Source organism: Phyllobates terribilis, unplaced genomic scaffold, assembly GCF_046119375.1.
Source record: "Phyllobates terribilis strain yellow unplaced genomic scaffold, ASM4611937v1 Scaffold_1__5_contigs__length_1240528914, whole genome shotgun sequence".
NCBI classification, from domain to species: domain Eukaryota; kingdom Metazoa; phylum Chordata; class Amphibia; order Anura; family Dendrobatidae; genus Phyllobates; species Phyllobates terribilis.
The window spans coordinates 315,295,089-315,315,441 of NW_027362761.1; the positions used below are offsets into that span (position 1 = coordinate 315,295,089).

Here is a 20,353-nt window from a genome sequence, read left to right on the forward strand (position 1 = left end):
TTCGTTGTAGCGCTTGATGGTTTTTGCAACTGCACTTGGGGACACTTTCAAAGTTTTCCCAATTTTTCGGACTGACTGACCTTCATTTCTTAAAGTAATGATGGCCACTCGTTTTTCTTTACTTAGAATTTGTATTATGGCAAGAAAAAAGCAGTTAACAGTCTATTCAGTAGGACTATCAGCTGTGTATCCACCAGACTTCTGCACAACACAACTGATGGTCCCAACCCCATTTATAAGGCAAGAAATCCCAGTTATTAAACCTGACAGGGCACACCTGTGAAGTGAAAACCATTTCCGGTGACTACCTCTTGAAGCTCATCAAGAGAATGCCAAGAGTGTGCAAAGCAGTCATCAAAGCAAAAGGTGGCTACTTTGAAGAACCTAGAATATAAGACATATTTTCAGTTGTTTCACACTTTTTTATTAAGTATATAATTCCACATGTGTTAATTCATAGTTTTGATGCCTTCAGTGTGAATGTACAATTTTCATAGTCATGAAAATACAGAAAAATCTTTAAATGAGAAGGTGTGTCCAAACTTTTGGTCTGTACTGTATATTCCTGTGGTAATGGTTATTTTGTTTCTTTAATTTTCACATTTTTGTTTTTTTCCCCTCAGTAGGTCAAATCTTCTCCCCTTTCTGGTTGATTTATTTTGCTTCTATTTTCTGTGATTTGTGTCGGGTTTTTGTTGTCTTGTTCTGTTCTGGAGCTTTGTTCTTATGTTTTGTATCCTGTAATGTATTATTGTTGTGTCATGTAGCGTATTCTTCTATAAAATAAAAAAGACCTACCGCCTTATTCCTCAGCGACGCATTTTCACGGTGCTGAGGAATAAGTACCCTTAACTGCCGCCGTGAAAATGCGTTACGGCAGTCGTTAAGGGGTTAAATATAAAGAAAAAAGTTCAATTTGACTTCCCACATGCTAAAGTCAACCAGGGGTAGAAGCATAAGAACAGTAAAATATAGAATTGGGTTCCAGTTTACTTTGTATTGTTTGAATACATACGTAATCACATGTTTGCATAATTTATATCTGAGTACAGATATTGCTCCAGGCTAGCACTACAAAGGACAACAATTTTACACTGAAACATCAGCCCCTACTTTGTGCAGGTATACTTTTATGTCCATACTGTCTATACCATACGTGTCAAATTCTGGCCCACAGGGCGATTTCATTTGGCCCGCAACACTAGAACCACCGCCCCTATGTGGGGCCCATTATTCTGTATGGAGGACTATGTGGGGCCCATACTGTATACTGGTTGGCCCATGACTTTGTCCAAGTTTTTCATTTTGGCCCTTTGTGTGTTTGAGTTTGACATCCCTGCTTTATACAATGAATTAGGAGCTATATGTCAACCATGAAAAACCAAACATCTGCCTTAATAAAGTAGAGCTAAAAAGGTGGTGAACTAAATACTTTCATCAGCTATTAAAAGGATAGGAGATACAAGTATGCTTGTTAGGGATCTAACTGCTGGGACCTTCAGCGATCCTAATAACAGAGGTCCCAAAGTCATGTGAATAAGTGGTAGTGTGAACACAAGATTGCCACTCCAGTCACTTCTATGGGTCTACAAAAGTGGTAGTGTGCATGCATGGCCTTTGCTCTATTCACTTCTATTTGAGTACAGAAGCAATATTGCACGTGTGCGACCATCGCTCCCATAGACAGTGAACGGAGCCATGGTCACACATGCATAATACAGCTTCACTCACAGCTAAAGGCCCCCACACATAGGAGCACTTGGCCAAACATAAGTGTGCATGTTTATGGGGTGTCCTGGGAAATATCTGTTGGCTAAATTCGCAATCTAAAGTGTGTGTGTGGCCACCCTTAAATTCAGAGGGCAAAAACTGATCAGATTTCTTCGCTACAAATGTAGAAGTAAAAATACTACACCCATATTGCAAAGTATTCTCAAGAGAGACATCAGACTCGAAGATCTCATCTCCTATCACATCTAGGACACATATATACACACACAATTAGTCCCATTTCATTCAAAGCTAGTTAACTTGTTTTTTTGTTGTATGGGAGGAAACCAGAGTAAACCCATAAAACAATGGGGAGAGGTAAAGACAGAACGCAGGGGTGGACCCTTCTCCTCCATGCATTACTCGGCGGCCATTCATTCGAAGCATCCCAGGATGTCATGTGCTTTATAAACATATATAACTGAAGAATATATTCATCAATAAAAGTACACATTAAGCTAATATAAATTATAATTTGCAGCTTGTTGTAAATTATTACTAAATGTTAGGTTTGGTCTGTAAATCCTGACTGATATTGCATTCCATAATGGACTCACCTCTGACATGCTAAGTAGACCTTGTGCCAGTGCTTTTCGGATACCCATTTTCCCAAGAAACACTCCTCGGTCATTTATTAGAGTGGAGTTCTGCCGAAGTTCTCTACATACTGGTATTCCTTCTGAGAGATTAGCATGCAAGCCAATTGGGATATTATACCTTTAAAAAATAAATCCGTAACCCTTTAGTAGTGAGAACTTCTGAGCACCATTCACGTTCAGAAGAACAGAGCTGTAAGGACAAGCAATATACCAAATTTATACATCATGCCTTTAAAGGGTTATTCACTTCTCAGCCATTCAAGGGAATATAAGAATCTATGTGAAGGCCAGAGGAGGTCAGGCCTCCACAATCAGTCAAGTGGTCTGCACTATGATTTCCCCCTCAGAAGTGGATGGCAGTAACGGAGACTGCATAACATGCCTTTTCCACGATTCAGAACTTGCCCTCCTTTGTCGAGGGCATAAATAGAGATATTCCCATCTCATACATGGCTGAGTTTAGAATAACCACTAAAGCAGAGCCTATTTAGCAGTGTATGAAGTCCATATATCCTCCACATGCTGCTGTGCCGGCATCAGATGTAGAGGGCCATTCTCCCCCAGAAGCAATACAGCAGGGCACGCCACAATTTTTCTGAAAAATCAGAATGAAGCATAGAGGCTAGAGGCATGTGAACAGGTAAGGCTCAATGCAGTAGAATAGAAGCCTTGTAATGGCTCCATACAGCATAAAGACATAATACGGCAATGTGAATCATAGAATGGTAGAGTTGGAAGGGACCTTCAGGGTCATCGTGTCGAACCCCCTGCTCAATACAGGATTCACTAAACCATCTCAGACAGATGTCTGTCCAGCCTCTGTTTATAGACTTCCATTGAAGGAGAACTCACCATCTCTTGTGGCCGCCTGTTCCACTCATTGATCACCCTCACTGTCAAATTGTTTTTTCTAATATCTAATCTGTATCTTCTCCCTGTCAGTTTCCTACCATTGCTTCTAGTCTTTCTTTGTGCAAATGAGAATGAAGCTGATGCCTCAGATGAAGCCCTATGTTCAGAAATGAGGTGATGATTGTGGAAATATCACATGTAGCTATGAGGGAAAACTAGTCCACATTTTAGTGCCATTAACATAGATACATAATAATAAAGAACATAAAGCAACGCCTGAAATACGTGCAGTTATGGCTGAATACCACACTGGAAACTGATGAGCTGGGCGTGGGGTCACTGCGAGCATACAAGTATCGTCACCGGTGATGTGAGGTGGCGCAAATGTTTGCAGATGACAAAGTGGCCTGCACATGTGGAAATGTACACATGAAGTCGTTGGCCTGTAAGGGTGTGCCTTCCATCACATTTAGTAAACTTGGCGTCCATGTCTCTTACCTACGAGCTAGTTCTGCCGCACAAGCTGCTGAGACGCCATTCACTAGCAGAGATACATTCGTTATGGCGCCAGCGTGGAAACATTCGACGATGCCAACATCTCGGCGAGGGCAGTAACCAAAGTCATCTCCTGTCACCACCAGCTTGATCCTGGTGTTCACAGACATTGCCTGCAGCCCAGGGTGACTGGAAAGAGTAGAGAAAAGTGAAGACTATGCATTAACACGTCACTTCAGTTGCATCCTTACCTTTACACTGCGGTAGGTTGTGTCATGTGCCCGCTCACAATATAACCTGCTGACAGACTGAGCCTACAAACACGTCACAAGGTTTATGTCCTACAGCAGCTGGGGTTTATAGGAAAACTAATGGTCAAGTCAATGCAGATGCGTTACAGAAATGCAGTCGATTGTCCTATCTCAAGCTGCAGATTCAGTCCCAGGACCTCATACAGTTAGTTTGTTCATCAGACCCACGGGCAAGGCAGGGTTTGTGGGCAGTATATCAACAGAAGATGCATATTAAGCTCCAGGATCAACCCTCCTGAGCAGTCTATATGGGCATGTAGGTCATTGGAATCTGACTAAAATGTTACCTTGATATCTGCGATTCGATGTCTAGAGAAATCCACAATTTTCTTACATGTAAATGAGCTGTTCGGGGCTATGGCCAGACACAGATCTGCATGAGAATCTGCCTCCAGAGCTTATTTTAAATGAAAAGGGGGAGTTACCAGTGTGAGACATGTAGATTAGGCGAGCAGACGGTCAGTCATTACATGTCTCACACTTGCAATGCTCCCCTTCATTAAAAATAAGTTCTGGAGGTAGAGTCTCAGGGAAATTATGTCCAGCCCATAGATCTTAATAGCTAATTTACACAGTAAGAAAAATGTCCATTTCTCTGGAATTAGACATTAGATTGCAGAAATCAAGGTACAATTTTATTCAGCTTCCTATGACCTACATGCCCATATAGACTGCTCAGGAGGGCTGATCCTACTGATTGACTTTAAATCACCATTTGTCCCATAAAAGAAATACCAGAATGATGATGAATCAGGACAGAGGTGACAGGAGGAGATTTTAATAGGGCAGATACCAGTCATGAGGCACCAGGGCAGAGGAGACAAGAGAAGAATTTAATGGGGCAAATGTAAATATGAAGGAGTTTTCTCAACAGGAAAAGGGAAGCAGGTGGGTTTTGAGCCCTATAAAATAAAGATCCAAACAAGTTGGTCAGCAGTTTTTCAGGATCAACTAGGAATGGTTTTCACACATACTTTCCTGAAAGGTTAAATGCAACATTAAAGGGGTATTCTTCCTCAGATGGAAATATCTTGTGGTGGCCAGAGGGGGTCAGGATTATGGAAAAAGATGAGTGGACTGTGATCAAGAGTTACACAAATGACCTAATTATGGAAACATCTTAGAGCTCTGAACCATTTACTTTTATTGGAGTTATGGAAACAATGTAGCCTGATCTGCTGTCTTCTGTAATCCCACTTGTGGCTGTCGCATATAGGGAGACATTACCATCTCAGTAATATACAAGAAAACCAATTTTGATGCTGGTAAGTAATGTTATTGCAAGTGCGGTCACTAACTCTGAAGTGCTCCCAGCTCTTTGGATCAGCACTCCACAGCCTCCCGCGTTTGGCGGTAGAAGGCTCCTGCTGGGACATTACAACAAAACCAACAAAGTTCGGCAGGACCAGCCGGCCTTCTGCATGGGGGCTTCACAACTATTCCCCTTCAGATGATATTGGGGGATACAAGGCAATTTGAATTTAATCGCCTAATCCTTTTTTAATCTGAGAATATATTCTGGATTTCTCCCCATTGAAAAAACATGAATGCAAGGTCAAGCTTAGCATTTATATGTATGGAGGAGTTGGGAAAGATAGTGGTCAGCCAAAAGCATATTACAGTCAACATATTTAAAGGGGACATGTAACGAGTTCAAAAGTGGTCAGTTTTAGCTGCTCTTATTTTATTCCCACTTTTCAAGTGAGTATTCAGTATATTTATTTTAATAACACCACCATACGGTTCCAAATATATGGGCCTTTTTATTTAGTGTTAATTTACATACTCTTTACAAGGAGGCATGTCTTTAGGCTGCTCTGTATTATTACCCTGTGAGCAATGAACCCTTGGTTAAAAAAAAAACAAACAAAAAAAAACATAAAAACCCATCTCTGGCATTGTGGAGCAGATTTTAGAAAAAAAAGACTAAAATGCACACCAAAAACGGAATACTCAGCAGGGGAGCAGAAGATATAAAATGAGGGCAGAAGCTGGTCACTTTTGACATTTCCCCCTTTAAAGACTTTCTAGAGAGCAGTGCATCAAAAATCAAACTGAATTTTTTTTATTAATGTCGCTACTAAAACAGTACAGTATGGCATGTTTATTCACAGCTCTCTGTCTAGTGCTCGACCCCAGAAAGCTGCCGACTGACTGCCTTAAAATTACAACATTGAACTGCACAGAATTTACCCATCTAGAAATTCAAGAAAAGTAAAAAATAACACTTTACTGTAACCAGAACTAGATATGTATGGATCTGACCAGCGTTACTTTACATTACACACTCAGTGTATTGGCAGTGATAATTCTCCCACATATTGGACCAATTTTCGGTGTATAAAATCAATGTGTAACCCGCTGTTATGTATCATTCATGTGCTCTGCATCACATGGGTTTCTGACTGCTGATTACACACAAGAGCAGATTATATAACTGTGGAAAATCTGAAACAAGACTTGTCCTTCTTGTGAAATCTCCATTAGTGGGACCATTATGCCAGTACAGATCACCAGTCGTATGGTCAGGCCATTAATTGCAAAGACGAATGTGATCAGTTTCCCTCCAAAATCTGATGACAACAGTGAGATCTACAATTACATTCTACATTGTACTTAACAGGGTTTTCAAGTTATTCTCTTTCCTTAGGGTCAACGGGACTGCCGGAAATAGCAGAGCACTGTACTTGGTCAAACTCCCGGCAATCAGCAAGTTATTGGCATTTTGGGAAAACCCTTTAAGTCAATATTAAACTTAAGGTGGTTCTAGAACATGAAGGCTGTAAGTTACACAGGGCGGCTCTATATATTACAGTGGTTGTACATTACACAGGACGGCTCTATATATTACAGTGGTTGTACATTACACAGGGCAGCTCTATATTACAGTGCTTGTACATTACAGAGGATGGTTCTATATTACAGTGGTTGTATATCACACAGGGCGGCTCTATATTACAGTGGTTGTATATCACACAGGGCAGCTCTATATTACAGTGGTTGTATATCACACAGGGCGGCTCTATATATTACAGTGGTTGTACATTACACAGGGCAGCTCTATATTACAGTGCTTGTACATTACAGAGGACGGTTCTATATTACAGTGCTTGTACATTACACAGGGCGGCTCTATATATTACAGTGGTTGTACATTACACAGGGCGGCTCTATATATTACAGTGGTTGTATATCACACAGGGCGGCTCTATATATTACAGTGCTTGTATATCACACAGGGCGGCTCTATATTACAGTGCTTGTATATCACACAGGGCAGCTCTATATTACAGTGCTTGTACATTACAGAGGACGGTTCTATATTACAGTGGTTGTACATTACACAGGGCGGCTCTATATATTACAGTGCTTGTACATTACACAGGGCAGCTCTATATTACAGTGCTTGTATATCACACAGGGCAGCTCTATATTACAGTGCTTGTATATCACACAGGGCAGCTCTATATTACAGTGCTTGTATATCACACAGGGCGGCTCTATATTACAGTGCTTGTATATCACACAGGGCAGCTCTATATTACAGTGCTTGTATATCACACAGGGCGGCTCTATATTACAGTGCTTGTATATTACACAGGGCGGCTCTATATATTACAGTGGTTGTATATCACACAGGGCGGCTCTATATTACAGTGGTTGTATATCACACAGGGCGGCTCTATATTACAGTGGTTGTACATTATAGAGGACGGCTCTATATTACAGTGGTTGTATATCACACAGGACGGCTCTATATTACAGTGCTTGTATATCACACAGGGCGGCTCTATATTACAGTGGTTGTACATTATAGAGGACGGCTCTATATTACAGTGGTTGTATATCACACAGGGCAGCTCTATATATTACAGTGCTTGTATATCACACAGGGCGGCTCTATATTACAGTGGTTGTATATCACACAGGGCAGCTCTATATTACAGTGGTTGTATATCACACAGGGCGGCTCTATATATTACAGTGGTTGTACATTACACAGGGCAGCTCTATATTACAGTGCTTGTACATTACAGAGGACGGTTCTATATTACAGTGCTTGTACATTACACAGGGCGGCTCTATATATTACAGTGGTTGTATATTACACAGGGCGGCTCTATATTACAGTGGTTGTATATTACACAGGGCGGCTCTATATATTACAGTGGTTGTACATTACACAGGGCGGCTCTATATATTACAGTGGTTGTACATTACACAGGGCGGCTCTATATATTACAGTGGTTGTATATCACACAGGGCGGCTCTATATATTACAGTGCTTGTATATCACACAGGGCGGCTCTATATTACAGTGCTTGTATATCACACAGGGCAGCTCTATATTACAGTGCTTGTACATTACAGAGGACGGTTCTATATTACAGTGGTTGTACATTACACAGGGCGGCTCTATATATTACAGTGCTTGTACATTACACAGGGCAGCTCTATATTACAGTGCTTGTATATCACACAGGGCAGCTCTATATATTACAGTGCTTGTATATCACACAGGGCGGCTCTATATTACAGTGCTTGTATATCACACAGGGCGGCTCTATATTACAGTGGTTGTATATTACACAGGGCGGCTCTATATATTACAGTGGTTGTATATCACACAGGGCGGCTCTATATTACAGTGGTTGTATATCACACAGGGCGGCTCTATATTACAGTGGTTGTACATTATAGAGGACGGCTCTATATTACAGTGGTTGTATATCACACAGGACGGCTCTATATTACAGTGCTTGTATATCACACAGGGCGGCTCTATATTACAGTGGTTGTACATTATAGAGGACGGCTCTATATTACAGTGGTTGTATATCACACAGGGCAGCTCTATATATTACAGTGCTTGTATATCACACAGGGCGGCTCTATATTACAGTGCTTGTATATCACACAGGGCGGCTCTATATATTACAGTGCTTGTATATCACACAGGACGGCTCTATATATTACAGTGCTTGTATATCACACAGGGCGGCTCTATATATTACAGTGCTTGTATATCACACAGGGCGGCTCTATATTACAGTGCTTGTATATTATACAGGACGGCTCTATATTACAGTGCTTGTATATCACACAGGGCGGCTCTATATTACAGTGCTTGTATATTATACAGGACGGCTCTATATTACAGTGCTTGTATATCACACAGGGCGGCTCTATATTACAGTGCTTGTATATCACACAGGGCGGCTCTATATATTACAGTGGTTGTATATCACACAGGGCGGCTCTATATTACAGTGGTTGTATATCACACAGGGCGGCTCTATATTACAGTGGTTGTACATTATAGAGGACGGCTCTATATTACAGTGGTTGTATATCACACAGGACGGCTCTATATTACAGTGGTTGTATATCATACAGGGCGGCTCTATATTACAGTGCTTGTATATCACACAGGGAAGCTCTATATTACAGTGCTTGTATATTATACAAGATGGCTCTATATTACAGTGCTTGTATATTACAGAGGGTGGCTCTATATTATAGTGGTTGTACATTACACAGGGCGGCTCTATATCACACAGGGCAGCTCTATATTACAGTGGTTGTATATTACACAGGGCAGCTCTATATTACAGTGCTTGTATATCACACAGGGCAGTTCTATATTATAGTGGTTGTACATCACACAGGGCAGCTCTATATTACAGTGCTTGTATATCATACAGGGCGGTTCTATATTACAGTGGTTGTATATTACACAGGGCGGCTCTATATCACACAGGGCAGCTCTATATTATAGTGCTTGTATATCACACAGGGCGGCTCTATATTATAGTGGTTGTACATCACACAGGGCAGTTCTATATTACAGTGCTTGTATATCATACAGGGCGGTTCTATATTACAGTGGTTGTATATCACACAGGGCAGCTCTATATTATAGTGGTTGTATATTACACAGGGCAGCTCTATATTACAGTGCTTGTATATCATACAGGGCGGTTCTATATTATAGTGGTTGTACATTACCCAGGGCGGCTCTATATTATAGTAGTTGTACATCACACAGGGCAGCTCTATATTACAGTGCTTGTATATTACACAGGGCGGCTCTATATATATTACAGTGCTTGTATATCACACAGGGTGGCTCTATATTACAGTGCTTGTATATCACACAGGGCGGCTCTATATATTACAGTGCTTGTATATCACACAGGGCGGCTCTATATATTACAGTGCTTGTATATCACACAGGGCGGCTCTATATATTACAGTGCTTGTATATCACACAGGGCGGCTCTATATATTACAGTGCTTGTATATCACACAGGGCGGCTCTATATATTACAGTGGTTGTATATCACACAGGGCAGCTCTATATATTACAGTGGTTGTATATCACACAGGGCAGCTCTATATTACAGTGCCTACAAGTAGTATTCAACCCCCTGCAGATTTAGCTGGTTTGATAAGATGCAAATAAGTTAGAGCCTTCAAACTGCAAACGAGAGTAGGTTTTATGAACAGAAGCATAAATCTTACAAACCAAAAAGTTATGTTGCTCAGTTGAATTTTATTAAATTTTAAACATAAAAGTGTGGGTCAATTATTATACAACCCCTATGTTTAATATTTTGTGGAATAACCCTTGTTTGCAATTACAGCTAATAATCGTCTTTTATAAGACCTGATCAGGCCGGCACAGGTCTGTGGAGTTATCTTGGCCCACTCCTCCAAGTTATCTAGGTTCTTTGGGTGTCTCATGTGGACTTTATTCTTGAGCTCCTTCCACAAGTTTTCAATTGGGTTAAGGTCAGGAGACTGACTAGGCCACTCCAACACCTTGACTTTTTCCCTCTTGAACCAGGCCTTGGTTTTCTTGGCTGTGTGTTTTGGGTCGTTGTCTTGTTGGAAGATGAAATTACGACCCATCTTAAGATCCTTGATGGAGGAGCGGAGGTTCTTGGCCAAAATCTCCTGGTAGGCCGTGCTATCCATCTTCCCATGGATGCGGACCAGATGGCCAGGCCCCTTGGCAGAGAAACAGCCCCACAGCATGATGCTGCCACCACCATGCTTGACTGTAGGGATGGTATTCTTGGGGTCGTATGCAGTGCCATCCAGTCTCCAAACGTCACGTGTGTGGTTGGCACCAAAGATCTCGATCTTGGTCTCATCAGACCATAGAACCTTGAACCAGTCTGTCTCAGAGTCCTCCAAGTGATCATGAGCAAACTGTAGACGAGCCTTGACATGACGCTATGAAAGTAAAGGTACCTTACAGGCTCGTCTGGAACGGAGACCATTGCGGTGGAGTACGTTACTTATGGTATTGACTGAAACCAATGTCCCCATTGCCATGAGATCTTCCCGGAGCTCCTTCCTTGTTGTCCTTGGGTTAGCCTTGACTCGGCACGGGAGGACACTTTCAAAGGCTGTCCAGGCCGTGGAAGGCTAACAGTAGTTTCATAAGCCTTCCACTTACGGATGATGCTCCCAACAGTGGAGACAGGTAGGCACAACTCCTTGGAAAGGGTTTTGTACCCCTTGCCAGCCTTGTGACCCTCCACGATCTTGTCTCTGATGGCCTTGGAATGCTCCTTTGTCTTTCCCATGTTGACCATGTCTGAGTGCTGTTCACAAGTTTGGGGAGGGTCTTAAATAGTCAGAAAAGGCTGGCAAAAGAGATCTTTAATCCACACATGTGAAGCTCATTATTCTTGGTGCCTGAACTACTTCTTAATACTTTAGGGGGATCAAACAGAATTCTTGTGGTTTGAGGGGTTGAATAATAAATGACACTCTGAATTAACTTTTAACGTTTTAAAAAAAAAAAAAAAAAAAAATAAATTTGCTGCAGTGCATTTCCCACTTCCAGGCTGATCTACAGTACAAATGTCACAATGCCAAGTTAATTCCGCATGTGTCAACCAGCTAAATCTGCAGGGGGTTGAATACTACTTGTAGGCACTGTATATCACACAGGGCGGCTCTATATTACAGTGCTTGTATATCACACAGGGCAGCTCTATATTACAGTGCTTGTATATCACACAGGGCAGCTCTATATTACAGTGCTTGTATATCACACAGGGCAGCTCTATATTACAGTGCTTGTATATCACACAGGGCGGCTCTATATTACAGTGGTTGTACATTACACAGGGCAGCTCTATATTACAGTGCTTGTATATCACACAGGGCGGCTCTATATTACAGTGGTTGTACATTACACAGGGCAGCTCTATATTACAGTGCTTGTATATCACACAGGGCGGCTCTATATTACACTGGTTGTACATCACACAGGGCAGCTCTATATTACAGTGCTTGTACATTACACAGGGCAGCTCTATATTACAGTGGTTGTACATTACACAGGGCAGCTCTATATTACAGTGCTTGTATATCACACAGGGCGGCTCTATATTACAGTGCTTGTATATCACACAGGGCAGCTCTATATTACAGTGCTTGTATATCACAGGGCGGCTCTATATTACAGTGGTTGTACATTACACAGGGCAGCTCTATATTACAGTGGTTGTATATCACACAGGGCGGCTCTATATTACAGTGGTTGTATATCACACAGGGCGGCTCTATATTACCTTGCTTGTATATCACACAGGGCAGCTCTATATTACAGTGGTTGTACATTACACAGGGCAGCTCTATATTACAGTGCTTGTATATCACACAGGGCGGCTCTATATTACAGTGGTTGTATATCACACAGGGCGGCTTTATATTACAGTGGTTGTATATCACACAGGACGGCTCTATATTACAGTGCTTGTATATCACACAGGGCAGCTCTATATTACAGTGGTTGTACATTACACAGGGCAGCTCTATATTACAGTGCTTGTATATCACACAGGGCAGCTCTATATTACAGTGGTTGTATATCACACAGGACGGCTCTATATATTACAGTGCTTGTATATCACACAGGACGGCTCTATATTACAGTGGTTGTACATTACACAGGGCAGCTCTATATTACAGTGCTTGTATATCACACAGGGCGGCTCTATATTACAGTGGTTGTACATTACACAGGGCAGCTCTATATTACAGTGCTTGTATATCACACAGGGCGGCTCTATATTACAGTGGTTGTACATTACACAGGGCAGCTCTATATTACAGTGCTTGTATATCACACAGGGCGGCTCTATATTACAGTGGTTGTACATTACACAGGGCAGCTCTATATTACAGTGCTTGTATATCACACAGGGCAGCTCTATATTACAGTGGTTGTATATCACACAGGACGGCTATATATATTACAGTGCTTGTATATCACACAGGACGGCTCTATATTACAGTGCTTGTATATCACACAGGGCAGCTCTATATTACAGTGCTTGTATATCACACAGGGCGGCTCTATATTACAGTGGTTGTACATTACACAGGGCAGCTCTATATTACAGTGCTTGTATATCACACAGGGCAGCTCTATATTACAGTGCTTGTATATCACACAGGGCAGCTCTATATTACAGTGCTTGTATATCACACAGGACGGCTCTATATTACAGTGGTTGTACATTACACAGGGCAGCTCTATATTACAGTGCTTGTATATCACACAGGGCGGCTCTATATTACAGTGGTTGTACATTACACAGGGCAGCTCTATATTACAGTGCTTGTATATCACACAGGGCGGCTCTATATTACAGTGGTTGTACATTACACAGGGCAGCTCTATATTACAGTGCTTGTATATCACACAGGGCAGCTCTATATTACAGTGGTTGTATATCACACAGGACGGCTATATATATTACAGTGCTTGTATATCACACAGGACGGCTCTATATTACAGTGCTTGTATATCACACAGGGCAGCTCTATATTACAGTGCTTGTATATCACACAGGGCGGCTCTATATTACAGTGGTTGTACATTACACAGGGCAGCTCTATATTACAGTGCTTGTATATCACACAGGGCAGCTCTATATTACAGTGCTTGTATATCACACAGGGCAGCTCTATATTACAGTGCTTGTATATCACACAGGGCAGCTCTATATTACAGTGCTTGTATATCACACAGGGAGGCTCTATATATTACAGTGCTTGTATATCACACAGGGCGGCTCTATATTACAGTGCTTGTATATCACACAGGGCGGCTCTATATGTTACAGTGCTTGTATATCACTATATCACACAGGGCGGCTCTATATTACAGTGGTTGTATATCACACAGGGCGGCTCTATATTACAGTGCTTGTATATCACACAAGACGGCTCTATATTACAGTGCTTGTATATCACACAGGGCAGCTCTATATTACAGTGCTTGTATATCACACAGGGCAGCTCTATATTACAGTGGTTGTATATCACACAGGGCAGCTCTATATTACAGTGGTTGTACATTACACAGGGCAGCTCTATATTACAGTGGTTGTACATTACACAGGGCAGCTCTATATTACAGTGGTTGTATATCACACAGGGCGGCTCTATATATTACAGTGCTTGTATATCACTATATCACACAGGGCGGCTCTATATTACAGTGGTTGTATATCACACACGGCGGCTCTATATTACAGTGCTTGTATATCACACAGGGCGGCTCTATATATTACAGTGCTTGTATATCACACAGGGCGGCTCTATATATTACAGTGCTTGTATATCACACAGGGCGGCTCTATATATTACAGTGATTGTATATCACACAGGGCGGCTCTATATATTACAGTGCTTGTATATCACACAGGGCAGCTCTATATTACAGTGCTTGTATATCACACAGGGCAGCTCTATATTACAGTGCTTGTATATCACACAGGGCAGCTCTATATTACAGTGCTTGTATATCACACAGGGCGGCTGTATATATTACAGTGCTTGCATATCACACAGGGCGGCTCTATATTACAGTGCTTGTATATCACACAGGGCGGCTCTATATTACAGTGCTTGTATATCACACAGGGCGGCTCTATATATTACAGTGCTTGTATATCACACAGGGCAGCTCTATAGATTACAGTGCTTGTATATCACACAGGGCGGCTCTATATATTACAGTGCTTGTATATCACACAGGGCAGCTCTATATTACAGTGCTTGTATATCACACAGGGCGGCTCTATATATTACAGTGCTTGTATATCACACAGGGCGGCTCTATATTACAGTGCTTGTATATCACACAGGACGGCTCTATATTACAGTGCTTGTATATCACACAGGGCGGCTCTATATATATTACAGTGCTTGTATATCACACAGGGCGGCTCTATATATTACAGCGCTTGTATATCACAGGACGGCTCTATATATTACAGCGCTTGTATATCACACAGGACGGCTCTATATTACAGTGCTTGTATATCACACAGGACGGCTCTATATTACAGTGGTTGTACATTACACAGGGCAGCTCTATATTACAGTGGTTGTATATCACACAGGGCGGCTCTATATTACAGTGCTTGTATATCACACAGGGCAGCTCTATATTACAGTGCTTGTATATCACACAGGGCGGCTCTATATATTACAGTGCTTGTATATCACACTGGGCAGCTCTATATTACAGTGCTTGTATATCACACAGGGCGGCTCTATATTACAGTGGTTGTACATTACACAGGGCAGCTCTATATTACAGTGGTTGTATATCACACAGGGCGGCTCTATATTACAGTGCTTGTATATCACACAGGGCAGCTCTATATTACAGTGCTTGTATATCACACAGGGCGGCTCTATATATTACAGTGCTTGTATATCACACAGGGCAGCTCTATATATTACAGTGGTTGTATATCACACAGGGCAGCTCTATATTACAGTGGTTGTATATCACACAGGGCGGCTCTATATATTACAGTGCTTGTATATCACTATATCACACAGGGCGGCTCTATATTACAGTGGTTGTATATCACACAGGGCGGCTCTATATTACAGTGCTTGTATATCACACAGGACGGCTCTATATATTACAGCGCTTGTATATCACACAGGACGGCTCTATATTACAGTGCTTGTATATCACACAGGACGGCTCTATATTACAGTGCTTGTATATCACACAGGGCGGCTCTATATATTACAGTGCTTGTATATCACACAGGGCAGCTCTATAGATTACAGTGCTTGTATATCACACAGGACGGCTCTATATATTACAGTGCTTGTATATCACACAGGACGGCTCTATATATTACAGTGCTTGTATATCACACAGGGCAGCTCTATATATTACAGTGCTTGTATATCACACAGGGCAGCTCTATAGATTACAGTGCTTGTATATCACACAGGACGGCTCTATATATTACAGTGCTTGTATATCACACAGGACGGCTCTATATTACAGTGCTTGTATATCACACAGGGCAGCTCTATAGATTACAGTGCTTGTATATCACACAGGGCAGCTCTATAGATTACAGTGCTTGTATATCACACAGGACGGCTCTATATATTACAGTGCTTGTATATCACACAGGACGGCTCTATATATTACAGTGCTTGTATATCACACAGGGCAGCTCTATAGATTACAGTGCTTGTATATCACACAGGACGGCTCTATATATTACAGTGCTTGTATATCACACAGGACGGCTCTATATTACAGTGCTTGTATATCACACAGGGCGGCTCTATATTACAGTGGTTGTATATCACACAGGGCGGCTCTATATTACAGTGGTTGTATATCACACAGGGCGGCTCTATATATTACAGTGCTTGTATATCACACAGGACGGCTCTATATTACAGTGCTTGTATATCACACAGGGCGGCTCTATATATATTACAGTGCTTGTATATCACACAGGGCGGCTCTATATATTACAGCGCTTGTATATCACACAGGACGGCTCTATATATTACAGCGCTTGTATATCACACAGGACGGCTCTATATTACAGTGCTTGTATATCACACAGGACGGCTCTATATTACAGTGGTTGTACATTACACAGGGCAGCTCTATATTACAGTGGTTGTATATCACACAGGGCGGCTCTATATTACAGTGCTTGTATATCACACAGGGCAGCTCTATATTACAGTGCTTGTATATCACACAGGGCGGCTCTATATATTACAGTGCTTGTATATCACACAGGGCAGCTCTATATTACAGTGCTTGTATATCACACAGGGCGGCTCTATATTACAGTGGTTGTACATTACACAGGGCAGCTCTATATTACAGTGGTTGTATATCACACAGGGCGGCTCTATATTACAGTGCTTGTATATCACACAGGGCAGCTCTATATTACAGTGCTTGTATATCACACAGGGCGGCTCTATATATTACAGTGCTTGTATATCACACAGGGCAGCTCTATATATTACAGTGGTTGTACATTACACAGGGCAGCTCTATATTACAGTGGTTGTATATCACACAGGGCAGCTCTATATTACAGTGGTTGTATATCACACAGGGCGGCTCTATATATTACAGTGCTTGTATATCACTATATCACACAGGGCGGCTCTATATTACAGTGCTTGTATATCACACAGGACGGCTCTATATATTACAGCGCTTGTATATCACACAGGACGGCTCTATATTACAGTGCTTGTATATCACACAGGACGGCTCTATATTACAGTGCTTGTATATCACACAGGACGGCTCTATATTACAGTGCTTGTATATCACACAGGGCAGCTCTATAGATTACAGTGCTTGTATATCACACAGGACGGCTCTATATATTACAGTGCTTGTATATCACACAGGACGGCTCTATATTACAGTGCTTGTATATCACACAGGACGGCTCTATATTACAGTGCTTGTATATCACACAGGGCGGCTCTATATATATTACAGTGCTTGTATATCACACAGGGCGGCTCTATATATTACAGCGCTTGTATATCACAGGACGGCTCTATATATTACAGCGCTTGTATATCACACAGGACGGCTCTATATTACAGTGCTTGTATATCACACAGGACGGCTCTATATTACAGTGGTTGTACATTACACAGGGCGGCTCTATATTACAGTGCTTGTATATCACACAGGGCGGCTCTATATTACAGTGCTTGTATATCACACAGGGCGGCTCTATATATTACAGTGCTTGTATATCACACAGGGCAGCTCTATATTACAGTGCTTGTATATCACACAGGGCGGCTCTATATTACAGTGGTTGTACATTACACAGGGCAGCTCTATATTACAGTGGTTGTATATCACACAGGGCGGCTCTATATTACAGTGCTTGTGTATCACACAGGGCAGCTCTATATTACAGTGCTTGTATATCACACAGGGCGGCTCTATATATTACAGTGCTTGTATATCACACAGGGCAGCTCTATATATTACAGTGGTTGTACATTACACAGGGCAGCTCTATATTACAGTGGTTGTATATCACACAGGGCAGCTCTATATTACAGTGGTTGTATATCACACAGGGCGGCTCTATATATTACAGTGCTTGTATATCACACAGGGCGGCTCTATATATTACAGTGCTTGTATATCACTATATCACACAGGGCGGCTCTATATTACAGTGGTTGTATATCACACAGGGCGGCTCTATATTATAGTGCTTGTATATCACACAGGACGGCTCTATATTACAGTGCTTGTATATCACACAGGACGGCTCTATATTACAGTGCTTGTATATCACACAGGGCGGCTCTATATATTACAGTGCTTGTATATCACACAGGGCAGCTCTATATATTACAGTGCTTGTATATCACACAGGGCGGCTCTATATATTACAGTGCTTGTATATCACACAGGGCAGCTCTATATTACAGTGCTTGTATATCACACAGGGCAGCTCTATATTACAGTGGTTGTACATTACACAGGGCAGCTCTATATTACAGTGGTTGTATATCACACAGGGCAGCTCTATATATTACAGTGGTTGTATATCACACAGGGCGGCTCTATATTACAGTGCTTGTATATCACACAGGGCGGCTCTATATTACAGTGCTTGTATATCACACAGGGCAGCTCTATATATTACAGTGCTTGTATATCACAGAGGGCAGCTCTATATTACAGTGGTTGTATATCACACAGGGCAATCTTCTGAATTCCCTTGCACCATGTCACATGGCTGGTAATAGACGATACTTGGCAGCACCGGGGGATGCAGCAGCTGGGCCACTTGTAACAAGTTCCATAACAGCCTGCACTTGTATTTATGACGGAGATCAATGTTCAAGGCTGAAGTTGCACAATCCAGCAGGGCTGTGCCAGGCGGCATGACCCGGGGCCACACAGCATGCCATATGTACGGGCACAGCAGCAAGTCCCTATACGGGCGCACAGTAACACAGCTGCAATGTAGCACAGGGCTGCTATAGGGAGGCAGGAGAGGGCGGCAGCAGGTCGGGTGCAGAGAAGCCCTGGTATAGCGGCATGTAATATAGTGAGGGTGAGATTAGGTTGGAAGATACCAAAACACCGGGGGGAGATTAGGGAGTGAGTTAGGAGCCTCCCGCCCGCTCTCGCCCTGTCCCCGCCGTTGCTCACCTCCCGGTCACTGCAGCGCTGCAGGCACTTCGTCCGCTCTCCTCGAATCCTTCATTTCCTTCAACGACAGGACTGTATCTGTATTGGGGCCGCCCCTGTCGCCGACGTCACCCGTTGCCCCGCCCCTCAGCACGCTTACGTTCTGTGCTGTCATGCTTCTGTTACGGGGTCCCGGCACAGTGAGCAGGGTACACGCCGGGGGCGGCACTGCTCTTATTTTTTCTGTTTTCCAGAATTTGGAACTACAACTCCCAGGATGCCCTTAGGTCTGCTGCTGTTTCCGCATGTAGGGATTGTAGTTTAGCAGAAGAATGAATGGAGCCTATAAATCAGAAAGTGAAGACAAGCTGCATGCTGGTGTTTGGTGGCCCAGCGGGGTAGTCGTGGGCGAGCTGTGGCACCCTACAGACTACGTGTGTCCTCCCTGTGATGTGCTGCGGTGGAGCTGGTGCTTTCCACTTACTTCTGACCAGCCGGTCGCTTCTGTCTCCAGGGATTCTCTTCCGGACCCATATGAATTCAGAGGACACAAAGTTCATAACAATGACTAGGACTTTACTGGGTGACTGGGAGTATTTACAGGCAGATATAATGGATAAGGCCCAGTGGGCTGTCATTAGTGCTGGGCGAGCACTAAAATGTTCTGGTGCTCGTGTTGAGCAAATTGGAATACTCCAGTGCTCGGACCGAGTAACGAGCCCAATGGAAGTCTATGGGAAACTCGAGCATTTTTCAGGTCTACAGAGGGCCCTGGAAGCATTTCTGACCCCCAGGTCACTGCTGTCAATAATATG

At 42.5% G+C, this 20,353-nt stretch overlaps 1 protein-coding gene across 2 annotated transcripts in view; it reads right to left on the bottom strand.

The window, feature by feature from the left end:
* YDJC (YdjC chitooligosaccharide deacetylase homolog) overlaps window positions 1-20,353 on the bottom strand; it is a 62,017-nt gene that overhangs the window by 17,810 nt on the left and 23,854 nt on the right. The window contains exons 1-3 of one of the 2 annotated variants that reach the window (XM_073675082.1): window positions 19,560-19,703; window positions 3,720-3,905; window positions 2,328-2,487 (exon numbers count right to left, since the gene is read on the bottom strand). In XM_073675082.1, the coding sequence (XP_073531183.1) occupies window positions 2,328-2,487; window positions 3,720-3,886 (327 nt within the window). In that variant the 5' untranslated portion in view covers window positions 3,887-3,905; window positions 19,560-19,703. Of the gene's footprint in view, window positions 1-2,327; window positions 2,488-3,719; window positions 3,906-19,559; window positions 19,704-20,353 lie in introns of those variants that run through there. The other variant, XM_073675073.1, reaches the window with a different exon arrangement.